The sequence below is a fragment of the Berghia stephanieae genome, chromosome 3, assembly GCF_034508935.2.
Source record: "Berghia stephanieae isolate SIO BIC M18660-M18661 chromosome 3, UCSD_Bste_1.3, whole genome shotgun sequence".
In the NCBI taxonomy this organism is placed as follows: Eukaryota; Metazoa; Mollusca; class Gastropoda; order Nudibranchia; family Aeolidiidae; genus Berghia; species Berghia stephanieae.
In genome coordinates, this window is record NC_088362.1 from 60,774,504 (window position 1) to 60,792,067 (window position 17,564).

Below are 17,564 nucleotides of genomic sequence, written 5' to 3' on the forward strand. Positions count from 1 at the left end.
GCATACGTGTTCTTGCATATTGGCACTTGATTTTCTTGATTTATTCTTAGTTTTGTTAAATGGCATTCGAGCACCGTTCACAATCAAAACAATGACAGTACACATTGGGGAGTGAAAGCGTAACTGGTATACCCTTTGTAAAGAGGAGAAATACACTTTCCAATATTGTTGGGATGTATCGTCTCTCAGGCATTGGTCATTCATCACACTGTTATATATTATATATATTCATGGGTCTCACCACACATACCTTTTCCGCCATCTTAAAAATCCTGGAATAACGACACCCCTGGATAACGCCAAAAATTTCTGGTCCCTCCCGGGTGATATTGTTATCCAGGGGTTGCACTGTATAGAGAATAGAAGGCACAGTAAGTGACCTTCTGCCCACCGTGGGAGGTCAAAAGACCCAACCCAGCATACAGTTCTTTATGCAGAAAATGTATAGATTCCAATCCAATGTTGTTTTATTGATCACTTTGTTGATTCAATATGATTTTAAAATCTTGGCTTGTACAGTCTGGTGGTCCCGGTAGCTGAGTTGGTAGAGCACTCGCTTCACACAAAGGGACTGAGCCAACCCCTGGTGCAGTCAAGATTTCTTTCTCACCTCCCTGTTAACCCATCAGTGATTGTGTCTATTAGATCTGGTGGACTAGGGACAATCAAAAGGGTAGCAAGAAATAGCTATTGTCCATTCATGTTATAAAAACGGGGATAAACTCCGGCTCTATGGGTCTAATGACTCTCGTGGACAACATTTTGTCTTTTATTTTATCTAGTGCTGATGCTAGCAAAATTGGGACCTTCATTGCTTTGGACTACTTTATGCAGTGTGTGGAAAGATACTCCCTGAATCACAGCATTGATGTATTCAATTATTTTCTCAAGATGAGCGAGATCAGATCAGATATAGTGCCTACTAAGGTATTGTAAACAAAGTAAATTACGTATTTGCAGCTATGTGGTCTTGTGTTACGGCACTCGCCTTCCGATCAGAATATACCGAGTTTGAGTCCCAATCTTAGGGGTGCAAAGTTGAGTCCTTGGAGATGGCTCTTTACTCACATTCTCTCACTACACTCAGGTTTAGAATGAGTACCTCACCATTAAAAGCAATGCCTCTATAAAAAAAAAGTTGTAATATTACATTACAGGCATCACGTCTCTTCCTTCATGTTAAGTGTTGCTGTTAGCTCAGGATCCCTTCTAAAGGGTTTTGGGCCTCACGAGGGTCATTTAACCCTCTCCTTATCAACTATAGGAAAATCGTTACATTCGTTACGATACAACAAACATTTTTCTTATTCAAATTTAAAGAAAATGAATAGTGTGTTGTAGAGCATGTCTTGCTAAAGAAATTATGTATCGCCGCAAGTACTTAATGCTATTATGTCAGAGTGATAAAAATTCTATTTTTGTGTTAGTTGGGTATGAAGTTTTGGGGGAAATCCTGAAAATGGCTGGTAAGGAGAGAGTGAAATCGATCGATATCTGAAGGAGAATTTTCAGGCCAAAATTTTTAATACTAATCGTTCCAGAGCACGGCAGTTAAGTGGTTAAATAGAAATTTAAAAACCAAATTTGCATTTCGTTCTGTAGAAAGAAAGATTTTAAAAGATCACATCTCTTGACCCTTTTATAGAATATATGCCTCACCCTGTCAAAGGAGTATTATGTCGGAAAGAACCAGGTGCTGGGAATTTAATTTCTGACCACCAATATGAACTTTTGGGTTAATTTCCATTTGTAACGGTGGGGACTTGCCACCTGTCCAACATGTACCAGTTGTGGTCAAGAGCCAGAAGTTGCAGCCCATCTAGTTGAACGTTGTATTGTGACGAGGCTGTCCTGAATCCAAGTTCGTCTTTGCCGACCTTGTGACCTTTTACCTTCTACCCTTCCTTTAAGGCAGTCTTTAAGAATACTTTGATGTTGTTTATTATGGCCAAAAAAAATTTTTATTCTCGATTTTGATGTCTGTATTAGTTTTCTCTAGACACCTAGATCATCACATCCTTCTTTGTTTGTCTTTCCATCAGCCCATTTTACCTTGCCTATTCCTTGAAATAACCACATTTCAAAAGTTTCTTATATTCTTTCTATGCTTTTATTAATTGTCCAGGTTTCTGAAGCATACAAATTAATGGAGTTGATGTAATGTATATGTTGCTGCTCAAAGCTCGAAAAAATAAATAACAATGTGAAATTGTATGAAAGCTTCAATTTAATTACGAAAACAACAACGCCACTACCACATTATCTCATTCATCTGTAGTGATTCATTCATCCTGTTTGTTGATAAAGGGGAAACCTGAAACGTACGTTTCATCTGTTTTCGTAATTAAATTGAAGCTTACATTCAATTTCATATTGTTATTTATGGAGTTGATGTATCATTTTATCAATTTAAACTTGTTTGGTAGGTGGATTTGCTTTGAATTGAAGATATAAAAGAGCATCTTTCTTGTTGTTATTTTTATCACACAGGATCAGTATATATTCCTGTACCGTATGATCGTTCACATGATTCAGTCGAAGATAAAGAATGAACACATTTATGCTGACTTAGTGGGAGATTATTCAGTCAACACAGAGGGTCAATCTTCACACCTGCATGGCCTTGGTGATTCAGGAGGTTACGAGGATCCCAGTGGTCTGGATCAATACTCAGCTACAATAGCAAATGGACCTGGCTACAGGACTTCGTACATGAATGACTATTCTTCTTATATGCAATCTGACAGGGAAAGTCAAAACCCAATCTACTTGGGCTTGGTAAGTATCAGGGGAACAAATTTATAAAAAAGAAAAGGAAAAGAAAAGAGAAAATGGCTTAAATTTATAGCCGATTATATCACGTCAAAGTGATACTCAGCTGTTAGTGTTAGAAGTTTTGGACTGAGCAAAATGAATACAACAGCTTCAAAAAAGAACCAAATACAAACACAGAATGTTGTAGAAGCTGATAAAAAACTTGATTTCTTATCGCATTCTCATGGTTTAGTGTCTTGATTAAATAAGATCTTACTTCGTCTGAGCTGTTCAAGGGTGAAACTTTGTATAATTGGTGAAACTAGTGTCAACCAATGACAATAACAATCAAAACATTTAATTTATATATTACCAAATATATCTCTGCCGTCTGTCTGAATTTTAAGTTAGGTATAAATGTTTTGATTGTTTTTGTCATGGGATCACACTCGTTGTGATGGTTGTTCATGGTGTTGGGTGCATGGTAGTTCAAGTACAATGGAACTCAGAAACAACGGGGATAGAGGGACTAACAAAAAATCCCCATTGTAGCCAGGCCCGTTATATCCATGCATACAGTATATCTCTATCTCTCTTCCATTGCACGCATGCACACACACAAACACACACACAAATACACACACACATTTTCACCTTTATTATTATGACAATCTAATATATATATATATATATATATATATATATATATAATATATATATATATATAATATATATATATATATATTCTGTATTTACTTGAAAAAGGCCAAAGGCCGAAACGTCGTTTGTTTTGTGTTGTTCCCTTATTCATGAGTCAGATTTACTCCCTTTATCTTTATCTCCATACCGTATTTGAAGGGAGGCAATATAGAAGGAAATAAAAAATGCAAAGAATGCATTTTGAATGACTTCTATCCATTTAACTACTATTCGCCCACCCCCAGCCCATCTCCGTTCCCAATAAGTTGTGTGTGCCATGTGTGCTTTGCTGTATTTTTCTTGAGTGTAGCTTATTTATCTTAACGGGGTACTAAACTTGCAGCTCATATTGTAGTTGTAGCCAAGGTCCAAGAACTAATACCCTGTTATAGCCATGTGTGAATTATATGAGTTATATAGTCTTTAGAATGGGTTAAAAAAAATTTCCTGTTGTAGCCAAGCTCTCCCTTGCATCCAAGGCCGTTGTACTCGAGCTTTACTGTAGTACTTTTTGCTTGTGTCTTTCTCCATCTGCTTGAATGACAATTTGAATGACAAAAAGAAGAACATTGGAATTGTATTCATACGTACCAAAAGATTATTTTAGATGGCCAATCAGATGACTTTTCAAACTTTATCAATGAATTAAGCGAAAATATTATGCAACTGTTGAAAGTTTTTAAAACTTAAATGGGTTCAAAGCATTATTCAATGACTACATTTTTATGAAGAAATTGTAGGATTTTCCATTAATAGGGGTAGAATAATGTATGATTCTTGCACGGCTGCGGCTATTCAGACTCGAGTCTGAATAATCTCCTGTGGCTATTCAGACTCCAATCCCAATGCACATGTGCAATCAACAGGTTATTTGGACTCACTCTGAATAGTCTTCCATGGCAGTATATTTTTTTTAATTTTATATTTTTTAAATATTGATAATTGAATATAATTGATGAAAATCAAAATACCAATTATAGTATTATTGTAAACAATGCTCGGTCTTGTGGTATGACACTCACTTTTGGATCGGAATATCCTAGGTTCGAGCCTCGCTCAACACATAGTTGAGTCCTTGGCTCTTTACTCACATTCTCTCACCGTACTCAGGTGTAAAATGAGTATCTGGCCGTGAACAGCGTTGTCTCTTTCAAAAAAATTTGTAATATCGCCTAACAGGCGTCATGTCTTGTTCTACATGTTACGTGTTGCTGTTGGTCAGGGACCCCTTGTAAAGCGCTTTAAGCACATTTAGTGGATATTGCGCTATATAAAAGCTAGATTTTTATTATTGTAAACTTGATATCATAATGTGTTACTATTTATTGGTAGTGTTAGAATAAAAGTCCTCTTAATTCTTGTGTTGTATCAAGGTAAAATATCTCTCTAATTATTCCAATCTACATAACCTTAAACAATTAAAAAAACAGATACTCGACCAGGCTCCATCACACCGACAAATTCTACCAGCCATTTGCAAGAACAAACACATACAAATGCAGCTTTTTCCCTTGTACAATATGTGAATGGAACAAACTACCACATGATATAATAGACATCACAGACCCAACATCATTTCAACGTGTTTTCCACATACACAAGGACACCGGGAAGATTGAATGACTTGAGTGACAGGATCAGTGTGGTGTGATAGGTAACATTGATCTGTATAAGATTTGCGGTGAAGGGCACAGTGTGTCTTTTGCATCTTATGGTCTTGAACGTGAACTGTAAACTATTGTATTAGATGATTAATTGTATATTTCAAAACTACTTTCAGGACTTGAAAAAATGAATCACAACAATGTATGACAACTTTGACAGAAGTAGAGCATCTCTGAAGAAAGATTTGGTGATGTGAGAGGAATTCTGAACGTCGGAAAGACAACAGCAGACTTGAAGGCTTGATAGCCTTGTTGATTTCCATATCTTGGATTAATAACTGAAGATGAAGAAAGTGAGGGGAAATTGGTTTCAAGATTTCATTGGACAAAGGGACTGCTGACTGGAACCACAATGTTTTTTCGTCCTTTGCTTAATATCATTGTAATCTCAGTACAATTATCAATATTTTGCTCATGCGTCTTTGAGAAATTAAAACACCCCATTATTATTATTATTATTATTATTATTATTATTATTATTATTATTACTATTATTATTGTTATTATTATTATTATTATTATTATTATTATTATTATTATTATTATTATTATTATTATTATTTACAATGGTCATCCTTACTATGTTGTCATCATTATTATTACCATATCCATCATCATCATAATTATAATGTTATTAATAGTTACTGATTATCCTTATCTGAATCCTTTTTACTTTTTAATAAAACATGAATTCTGAAAACTTAAGTCATACATCATATTATCCAATACCCATTATGAATGTTCAACTTTATGATCAGAAGCCCATCAGAGATTATTATCCATGCTTTGTTGTGGCAAACACTTTATTTTTTTAACATTGAATATCTATTGGGTAACAAATACTCAAAATCTTGTTGTGACAAACACTTTATTTTATTAACATTGAATATCTATTGGGTAACAAATACTCAAAATCTTGTTGTGACAAACACTTTATTTTATTAACATTGAATATCTATTGGGTAACAAATACTCAAAATCTTCATGTAGTTTTCTAGAAAAAAATCCCAAAATTTTCCATGGAATGACCTTTTAACGTAAACGGAGAGGTCACTTGTGTTATGTCTTCTACCCCCCTTTTTCTGTTTTCCCTTTCCACGTTACTCTCGTCTTTTTCTAGATTGCTGGTTTTTCCCCCTGGTCCTGGCATGGATCTTTTGCTGAGAGGGAGGCATTTGAACGAATGGATCCTTTTTTGTTTTTTATTTTGAGCGATTATGTTATTTTCCTTCTAAATCTTCCTGACCTCCCATAGTGGACAGGAAGGTACTTGTTGTGTCTTCTATAATCCTATATCTGTTTTCCAAATTTTTTTCCCTCTTGTCCTGAACCTGGTCGGAGTTCTTGGCTTAGAGGAAACAGTCGAATGTATAGTTATAGTTTTGGGAGATTATATTTTTTTCCTTGTAAATCATCTCTTTGTTATGTATTGTTATTATTTAAATCTTTAACACATGATTTGTAACCATTTGAGTGTATTCCTCTTAGTGGAATCCTGTGCTGGTGTCTGGGTGAGACTTTTAGGTGATCTTTAACTAAATACAGCGATATTGAGCTCTTGGTATCTACATCAATTCCCTATTTGAACGATTTCCCCTATGTCTTACTTTTTCCTCAAGTCCTTTTAAATGTACATCAAGAATGTTTTTATTATCCAATTTTATTCCTTTTTACTGGTGCTGATATGGCCTAAATGTGTTGCAAGTGCCGTAAAACCCTTAAAAACAAAAAGCAAACAAATTTGCTGAGAGGGAGACTATTGAACGAATGGTTCTTTTTTTATATTTGAGAGGTTTTATTATTTTCCTTCTAAATCATCTCTGTTATGTACTATTTCACTTTTAGTTTTGAATCTTTACTTTGTCTACATTTGATTGTATCCTATCCTTCATAGCAGGATCCATCTGGGTGGGGTTTCTGACTTCCCGTAGTGGCAGGGAGGCACTTACTGCATCTTCTATCCCCCTATATCTGTTTTCCAATATGCTTTCTGTCTTTGTCTTGGAATGAGATAAATTGGTTTTGTCTTGGCCCTGGCCTGATATCCTAGCTGGGAGGGAAATAGTCAAATGTCTAGTTAGAGTTTTGGGAGATGATATTTTTTGTCTTATAAATCATCTCTCTGTTATGAATTGTATTAATTTTGTGTGTTATGATATATATATATATATATATATATATATATATATATATATATATATATATATATAATAATAATAATAATAATTTGTAAACATTTGAGTGTATTCCTCTTAGTGGGGACCTGTGCTTGTGTCTGGATGAGACTTTTAGGTGATTTCAAACTAAGTGCTTGGATAATGTGCTCTTGGAATCTACATCTGTTTCCTATTTGTATCAATACCCCTTTGTCTTACTTGTTCTTGGGTGCTTTAATTGTAATTCTTGAACTTTTACTACCATCCCATTATCCTCCTTTTTACTGATTCTGATATGACCTTAATATGTTGCAAGTGCGGGAAAACCCTTAAAAAAAAAATTTGCTGAGAGGGAGGCATTTGAACGAATGGTTCCTTTTTTAAAAAAAAATTTGAGCCATTATAATATTTTCCTTCTAAATCATCTCTGTTATGTCCTATGTTACTTTTAGTTTTGAATCTTTACTTTGTAAACATTTGAGTGTATCGTTCATAGCAGGATCCTTTTCTTGTGCCCGGATGGCGGTTTTAGGTCATGCTAAAATTGGCACATTGATGGATTGCTCATGGAATTTTCTGTTCCTTATTTGAAATGGTCCTGTTTGTCTTACTTTTTCTATAGTGCTTTTAAAAATAGTTCACTCTGAAAGAAGTAATCATTTGTTGTGTAAATGATACTAAGCTGCTAGAAGCTGTGGAATTTAAAAAGTAATAAATAAAAATGAATATAACAGCTTTAAAAAATAACAAAATACCAAACACGGAACGTTTCAGACTCAAAACCCTTTTTCAGCCAACAACAAAAACAATGAAGACCTAAATACATTACTAAATTCCTAGACTAGTCGTCTAGTCGTCTATCTGGAATTTAGTAATGTATTTTTGTCTTTATTGTTTTTGTTGTTTGCTGAAAAAGGGTTTTGAGTCTGAAACGTTCCGTGTTCAGTATTTTGTTCTTTTTTGAAAATCTGTTATATTCATTATTATTTGGTCATTTGTTGTCTGTACAGACAACGACTGAACAACACCAGAAAGCTTTCCTACCTTCCATTGTCAGACTTTTTAATTCTGGAAGAACTAAATAAGAATTTTACGAATTCATTTATTCGTTTGTCTATATATTTATTTTTAAAACCTTGTAATTGTATATTCTTTTTACGTAGATTTATTGCCATCTCTTTCCTTACTAGTATGTACAGTCTATTTTCGAAATTTACCCCTTTTTCATGTTTTTTAAAAAATTGCAAAGACCATAATAGAACATTATATTATACATTTAATTTTTACTACTTATGCTTCGTGATATTGTTGCAAATATTTATTGGATTTTTATTATGTACCACATGTCTGTACAAAGAATTTCCGAAAGGATGAAATAAAGTTTTCTTCTTCTTCTTCTTCTTCTTCTTCTTCTTCTTCTTCTTCTTCTTCTTCTTCTTCTTCTTCTTCTTCTTCTTCTTCTTCTTCTTCTTCTTCTTCTTCTTCTTCTTCTTCTTCTTCTTCTTCTTTTCTTCTTATTCTTCTTCTTATTATTATTACTGTTATATTATTATTACTACTACTACTACTACTACTACTATTATTATTATTATATTATTATTATTATTATTATTATTATTATTATTATTATTATTATTATTATTTATTATTATTATTATTATTATTATTATTATTATTATTATTATTATTATTATTATTATTACTATTATTATTATTATTATTATTATTATTATTATTATTATTATTATTATTATTATTATTATTATTATTATTATTATTATTATTATTATTAATACTGTTTATTATTATTACTACTACTATACTATTATTATTATTATTATTATTATTATTATTATTATTATTATTATTATTATTATTATTATTATTATTATTATTATTATTATTATTATTATTATTATCACTGTTATTATTATATTATTATTATTATTATTATTATTATTATTATTATTATTATTATTATTATTATTATTATTATTATTATTATATTATTAATAATAATAATAATAATAATAATAATAGTAATATTATCAACTTCAGATCTAGAAGATTTCCACTATGATATCCTTTTTACTGGTCCCGAAAAGATCTAAAAGTTTGCCGTAAAACCCCTAAAAACAAACAGTCAAACATTCTTGTCTTTTCATTAAGTCGGAACTCGTCTGTGCATCGACGATAACTGCGACTGTGAATGGAATTTAATGGAATTTTATATTATATATCATGTAACGTTTCAATATTTTCATCCCTTATTTGCGGGTGGTTGGATGGGAGCATCACCCTTGAATCATATACCTATGATGTTCGCATGGGTGTACGATCCGATAGTGATGTCGTTTCTTCTTCTCTTTACTAGCCTATCCTGCTTCTTTGGTTTGTGATTGTATTTTTGACAGGGGATATTTTTTTTTCTGTAAATCTTCTGCCTGTTTGTTCTTGGTTATTTATAATTTATAATGATTTTGATTTATATTTGTACTATTTTTGTTAGATTGCTTGTTTTTTTGTTTCAGCGGTCTCTCATATAACCTCAATTGTGTTGGAAGAGACCTAAAGCAACAAAAAACAAAAAACAAAAAAAAACATCCCTTATTTGAACTTATTTAACCTTTTGGCTTTATATTGGAATAAGGAATCAGGCCATCTTTTGGTTGTTCAGTTTACACCCTGACGTTATCTCTATAGATTATTGACCTCAAGGAACAGTTTTAGGCCCACTTATTTTTTTTTTTTTGATTTACATCAACGATATGCCGAGCAAAGTAACAAAAGGATACAAAAGGATAAAAAATTCGACTTTATGCGGACAATTTGATTCTTTATAGGGATATTCAAACATCAAAAGATTACAACAAGAAGATCTGGGCAGGGGAGAAAGAATGGAAAGTGTAATTCCACCCAAAGAAATGCCAGTAATTTGAATTGCGAACAAAATGAAAATAGTGAGTTCAGATTATTATATAATATTATACAGAAAAAAAAATGGAAACAACGCAAAAAGCTGAATAACTTGGATTAACTTTTGACAACAAAATGTCTTGGCAGCACCACATCGATAACCTTTGTAAAAGGCCAATACAAAACGTGGATTCTTATGAAGAAGTATGCAAAGTTGTCCAAGGAACATCTTAGAAACCTCTATAAAGTCTTTGTATGGCCAGTGTTAGTTTTAGATTATAGTGCACATGTTTCGGACCCGAAAAGTAAAAAGCATATGGAACAGCTCAAGATAATTCAAAACGGAGCCTTTAGGTTTGTTTGTAACAACTACAGGAGGACTGAAAGTATCAGTGAAATGCGCAAGAGCCTAAACTGGTTGCCATTACATTAAATACAAAAAGCCAAAGTCCTCTTTAAGACTCGTCATGGACTGACATTGATCCAAATTGATCGCCTTATCCCTAACAAAAGAAAGCAGCACTCATACTAGGTCCTGCAGGCACGAGTTAATGCTTATCTCAACTGGGTTTTTTTTCCAAGCACCATCCAAATATGGAATTCTCTGCCTGAAAATAATTTAAAAATTAATGGCCAAATTGAATTTAACAGAGAAATCAATAAAATCAAAATAAAAGCCTGGGCATGTCTCTAATTGTCCTCACCATACTTACAGAGTTGCTAGTTAATGACAAGAAGAAAAAGAAGAAGAAGAAGAAGAAGAAGAAGAAGAAGAAGAAGAAGAAGAAGAAGAAGAAGAAGAAGAAGAAGAAGAAGAAGAAAGAGGAGAGACAGACGATATTATAGAATTATAGAGCGGTCATTTTATTACATCATGTCAGTAAAGCCATTATGGACAACAACTACAAGCAAGGCCTTCTATAAAGACGGCCTTGCTACAAGCTATAGGATGGACGTTTCATAAGAGGTTTCTCACTCTTCCCGACTAGATAACCTTAGATGGGACTTAACTCTTACAATACTACACAGACCATAACAATTACGCAGTTATTTCCCATCCATTAAAGTATCTCAAATTTACATATTATATTGCCCATTCACAATATGACACTAGGGAACTGGCAACTGGAGCAGTCGTACGTTAATTTGCGTATTGTTGTGCTGACGAAAGGTTTGTACCTGAAACGTCCATTGTCTGTATTGTTCCCATACGAAGCATCTCCATCTTCACTCTTTCGTTAGTATTTTCAAGATCACCGGCTTCAGGCAGCCCCGAGTTTTCCATTTATTCTTGAACACGTTTGTCTGGATGACGTGACGTTTCAGACCATTTTACCTGTTTTCATTAAAGTCCTTAGAGCCATGAGACCCATGGAGCGGGATAGCGTGAAACGGACAATAGGCAGTGCTTGCTATCCTTCGGATAGGACGCTAGTCTATCGCAAAGTACTTCCCACGAGATCTAACGGACCCAGCTACCCAATCATTGCTGGATGGACGGGGGGGGGGGGGGGGGGGGGGGTTCAGGAAAAATATCGACTGCACCCGGGATTGATCTCGGTCCCTTTGCGTGTGAAGCGAGTGCTCTACCAACTGAGCTTTCAGGACCCCCCCCCCCCTTTCATTAAAGTCATTTCACTTTTTTGTTCTGGATTTTTTCATTTTGACCTTCCAAAAGTTGTGTGACACTCAAAACGTTGTTGATTTCATGTAAAAGTGGTAAAAGTGATACTAAGCTACTAGAAGCGATGGACTGTAAAAAGATTTTTAGAGCACTCCTGGTGTCCTTAGCAACGACAATGTACGTAACATCTGTTACGGAATATTAATTTTGAGGGAATGATAATGGGTACAAATTACGCTTTTAAAAAATCATAAAACCATTTCAATATGCAAAATATACCCGTTAGTCCTGAGTCAACATGAAAGGCATTCTGGGAATCTGGGAACATTTGAAAAACTGAACGCATAATGTAAAAATGTGCAATTAATTTTAGATTTTTTTTTTAGCATGCCTTATAAAAGTATTCATTAATCAAAGATTTTTTTTTCATCGTGAAACCAATACAATTTTAACACGCTGCTGTTTAATATTTGAAGTTTGTGCAAATCAATTTTAAATAAAAACCCGTGAATGAAAATTAATCAATGATCTGGAGCTGATTAATAAAACCCGTGAATGAAAATAAATCAAATATCTGGAGCTGATTTTTAAAAAACCAGTTTTATGAATTTGTTTTACAGAGCTGCCAACTTTAATTTTTTTTAAATCGTAGTTTCCAAGGGAAAAGCAGAAAGAATAACTTAAGATAGCTTTAGTGATAAACAATTTACCCTCAGCATGGTCCAAAAATGCTACAATATTCTGAATAATGGTTCTAAGAATCTAGACTTTCCTTCTCAACAAGGTTTATTGAGTCAGAGAGACCTATACAGCTCTGTATCTGGAGCCAAAAAATTTGTATTTCTACGAATTTTTCGTTGTACTAGGCAGTTTTACCATTTAATATTGTGCTTCTCCTTACTACAGTATATGATTATCATTTACATATGTATTTAAATTGCCAAACCTAATGCTCATAAATAAAAAATGCAATGCTGAAAAATTTACAGTTTTTGGTTTTGAAATTATTTCTCTGTCTTTACCCTCACCAATTAATTCATGAGCCTTGAGATAGTGACACACCTATTAACTCACTCAACCCTAACACCAACTATATCCGTTGTTTACTCGGGATTACTATTACCCCATGCCTATTTATTCCATTTTTCTGAGACAAATTATAGGCGTAGTATCAAAGCTAATGTTTTTAGTTTTTACATGTTAATGGTAGTTGAATAACATTATCTATGTACCTACATGCTCATTTTTAATACCTACATTTTTCCAATTTTGAAATGTAGCAAAAATCTCTAGGATTGAGTGAGTTAAAACATTGAGCTTTAAAATTGAGCTTTTTTTATAGCGAAATCTACACAAAATTATGTGCTCGAAGGGTCACTAACCAACAGCAACACAAAACAACATGTAGGTAAAACGAGACATGACGCCTGTTAGGCGATATTACAAATATTTTTTTTCAGACAGAGACAACGCTGTTAACGGCCATGTACTCATTTTACACCTGATGATTACGGTGAGAGAATGTAAATAAAGAGCCTTTTCCAAGGACTCAACTATGCGCCGAGCGAGACTCGAAATCAGGACCTACCGATCCAAAAGCGAGTGTCATACCACAAGACCACATAGCCGGATATACCTCGTGGTGGAGTCAATAGGGCTTTTGGTGTTACACAACCATTCACTTCCTTCGGTCAACGGTACTCTTTGATATTATACAACAGGCATCGCCTTTACGCAAATCTGCCTATCCACAAATCAAGAGATGATCTGATAACTGTTGACAAGCGAGCTCTCAAACGAGGAATCGTTGATTGGTCAATAATCTCAAGGCCACACAACGCGGTAAGGTAAGGTCATCACTCCACAGCATCTGGGGAGCAGACTCTAAGGTCACGATCAGTGCAGCTGGGCCCGTCCTGGCATTCTCTTAGGACGTGCTCCATCGTCTGCTCTGCGCATTCACATGTACACAAGCTAGTCTCAGCTAAGTAAAGTATGGTGCGGCTATGTGGTCTTGTGGTACGACACTCGCTTTCGGATAGGAAGGTCCTGGGTTCGAGCCTCGATCGGCGCATAGTTAGGTCCTTGGAAAACTCTTTACTCATTATCTCACAGTACTCAGGTGTAAAATGAGGACGTTAACAGCGTTGTCTCTGTTGAAAACAAATTATAATATCGCTTAACAGGCGTCATGTCCTGTTCAATATTTTACTTGTTGCTGTTGGTCAGGGACCCTTTGTAAAGCGCTTTGAGCACGTTTAGCGGATATTGCGCTATATAAAAAACTCAAGTTTAAGTTCATGGTAAGTTTTTGAGAGACGATATCCACCCAACCGTGGTAAAGACATTGCACTGTGTCCCGGAAGGTCACGGGTTCGAGCCCCGCTTCAGGCACTTCCGTTTTTTCCCGTGGGCAAGATTATTAACCCCCGATTTGCTCACTTCGGACAACATGGGTGATTCCTGTTGACATTATACGTCTTGTTTGATGAGTTATCTATATTCCTTCGTGAAATACCTAGGCGACGGAATCTAATGGTGTCGTTGCGAAATGGCGTAATTTAAATTCACATAGCTCTACATCCCCTAAACATATTAAAATCGATATGCAAATAGTCCCTTGCCAGCAACACCAATTAACATAATTTAGAACAAGAAATGATACGTGTATACTAAGACTATATTATATTATTAAAAACTCATCCCCCCCCCCTCCCCCGACGATGCTGTTAACGGAGGGTACACATTTTACACATGAGTACTATAAGCGAATATGAGCAATGAGCCTTTTCCAATAACTCTACATTGAACCACTCGGAATGGGTCTTTAACCTCGGACATACCGGCTCGAAGGCGAGTTCTATATCCAGACCTGCCCATTTCTACGAAAAATTAGTAAAACTACGAATTTTGGCTCCATCTGCAGAGCAAAGTAATCTACTCAAATTGAATCAAGCATGTCGAAAATGACACAGTGTAAGGACTTAGAAACGTTTTTCAATCTTTCTGAGGGTAAATAATCGGTGACTTTGTATATTGGACATGAAATCACTAGGACATTGTAGCAGTGTGGAGCCCGGGATGGTCGAAATTTTTGCACCTTCTAGTTAGTTGTCGTTAGTAGTGCTCAAGGAAACACGTGATCCCATTGGTTGACCTATTGAATACACCTCACGATTTGTTTTAACCGCCACAAATTCGATCTCAAAACACCTTGACCAAACGCCCTCGAATTACGCCAGAATCCTGTATGTCGACTTTTCGTCAGCTTTTAATGCCATGAACACAGATATCTTGCTTCAAAAGTTGTGTTCCAAACTACCTTATTAAATGGTATAAAGAGTTTCTGACCCATAGACCGCAATGTGTAAAATTGGGTGAAAATATCTCCAACAAAAGAACGTTATCGAACGGATGTCCTCAAGGCTGCATGAGTTCCCCAATCCGGAAAATACCAAAAGAGCGGAGATAGTCATTTTGCCAGCATACCAAAAGAGCGGAGGGTTACTGTAAACTCTTTAAAAAAACCAGTGGGGTTTGAAAAGTTCGTAGCTGTTTCAGGATCATTGCTTAGTACTTACGATCTTTCTTAATTGTCGGGGAGTGTGCTTGAAAAATATGTAGTGATTTAGAAGCATGTGAGTTTATAAATGTGTGAGTTTAGTGTGTTTCTCGTCCGTGTGCTTGAAAAACATGTACCGAGTAAGAAACGTGTGAGTTGATTTAGTGTGTGTTTTTATTTTGATAATTTCGGGATTCTTGTCCGTGCTTATTGTAGGCATAACATAGCCTATCATTGTTAGAGACACCGCGAGGTTATTTAGTGTGTGTGTGTGTAGTTTGATTTCCAAACTCTATATTATAAGATAATTTCGGGCTTCCATTCTTTCTTCAACTCATCTGTATGGACACGTTAAAAATATCAAAGACCCAAAAAGGAGCTGACTGCGTTGTCCTAAATAACTACACTTATCGGTTGGACTATGCTACAAGTCATGGGGACAAGTACTGGCGATGCACAGTTAAAGGCTGCAAATCAAGAGTAAAGACAGACGGACAAGTAACCACAACGCTGACAGCTGTAACAAATCACAATCATGACAGAGACTACAGAACTACAGAAAAGACGATACTTCGAGCTGCTGTAAAACGTCGGGCCGAAGCTGATGTGTCAGAAAGACCAGCAAAAATCATGAAATCAGAAACTTCTCCAAATGGAAGAGGCGAACCTGGTTCATAAAGACATCATCAACGTAAGAAGATCTATCTACAGGCAGAGACGAAAACAATTGCCAAAACTGCCGAAAACACGAGAGGACGTCCACAGAATACTGAACAACGACTTTCATCCAACCACATCAAAAGGTGAAAAGTTTGTCCTGCATAATGATGATGGCACCGGAATAATCATTTTCTCAACAGACAGCAACTTGAAAGAGCTGTGTTCAGCACATGTGGAAGAGCTATTTGTTGACGGAACTTTCAAGTCTTGTCCTCCCCAGTTCAGTCAGATCTACTCCATCCACTGTCTGAGTAATGGCATCTACTGCCCACTTGTATTTTGCTTGCTACCATCAAAAACTCAAGAAACCTACAAAAACATGTGGAAAGCAATCCTATCCCTGTGCCGTGAGAGATCACTTTCTCTCCAGTGTAGACAGTTTTCCATGGACTTTGAGAAAGCAGCCATGACCGCGCTTAAAACGTTGATTCCAGACGTCATTGTAAAAGCGTGCAACTTCCATCTGGGACAGGCTCTTCACAGGAAAATCCAGCAGCTGGGACTCGGAAATGAGTTTCAAACAAAAAATGAGGTTGGCAAGTGGCTGACCTACACTTTTGGACTTTCGTCTTTGGATCCGTCGGAGGTTGAGGACAGTTTCGCCATGGACCTCATGAGTTGCCAACCAGACGACACCAAGTTGATCCACTACTCCGATTATCTGCTACAAACATACATACTACCTTCAAGTCCTTTTCCACCTCCACTGTGGGCCTCTGTTCCCAAAGGCCAGAAAAGAACGAACAACGCAGCAGAGTCTTTCCACTCGATGCTGAACAAGGAGTTCTATGCCCCCACCCGAACGTGTTCTTGCTCACTGACGCCCTAATCAAATTCCAGGCCACGACATATATCAAGATGAGATCAAAACCAGAATCGAAAAAACAGCCCAAAGACCAGAAAGTTGCACAGCTCGTTAGTGAGAAAAAAACAGGCCAAAGATCCAGATTTGAGTTTGTGAAGGCAATGAGTTTTATCAACAGACCCTTGTAAATAGTTTCCCTTGCAAGATTTTACCAATTTTTAACCTACACTCAGCTCAAATAAAAATCCTAATGCAGCCTCACAGCGGTAAAAGATATCGTTGTGTGTTGGTCCCAAGCCCATAAAATGCAGAGGGGGATTTTTTCCACACACTAGGCAAACAAATAACAATAAATAAAAATAAGGTTTACAGTAATCTTGTACATTTCTTTGATATCGGGCGCCGCACCTGTGCCCACTCCCTCCGCTCTTTTGGTACGTGTTTTTCCGCTCTTATGGTATGCCTCTCCGCTCTTTTGGTAGACCCCCCCCCCCCCCAATCCTGTACATCTTATACACCAACGACTGCAGACCATCCTTTGAAAATTGTTTTATAGTGAAATATGCAGACGATACTGCTATTCTTGGCTTATTAAAAGATAAAGTTACCGAAAAGAATTATTTCAAACAAATTAATATATTCACCGATTGGTGTATACAAAATC

At 35.6% G+C, this 17,564-nt stretch overlaps 1 protein-coding gene across 5 annotated transcripts in view; it reads left to right on the forward strand.

Annotated features, from left to right (window-relative positions):
* Positions 1–7,266, forward strand: part of LOC144968118 (uncharacterized) — a gene marked incomplete in the record, with an annotated part of 113,039 nt that extends 105,773 nt beyond the window's left edge. For 4 of the 5 annotated variants that reach the window (XM_078906120.1, XM_078906123.1, XM_078906121.1 and 1 more), the window contains 3 exon segments: positions 783–927; positions 2,491–2,778; positions 5,234–7,266. In XM_078906120.1, coding sequence (XP_078762246.1) covers positions 783–927; positions 2,491–2,778; positions 5,234–5,248 — 448 coding nt within the window. 5 annotated transcript variants of the gene reach the window in all.
* Positions 7,267–17,564: the final 10,298 nt, after the last annotated feature.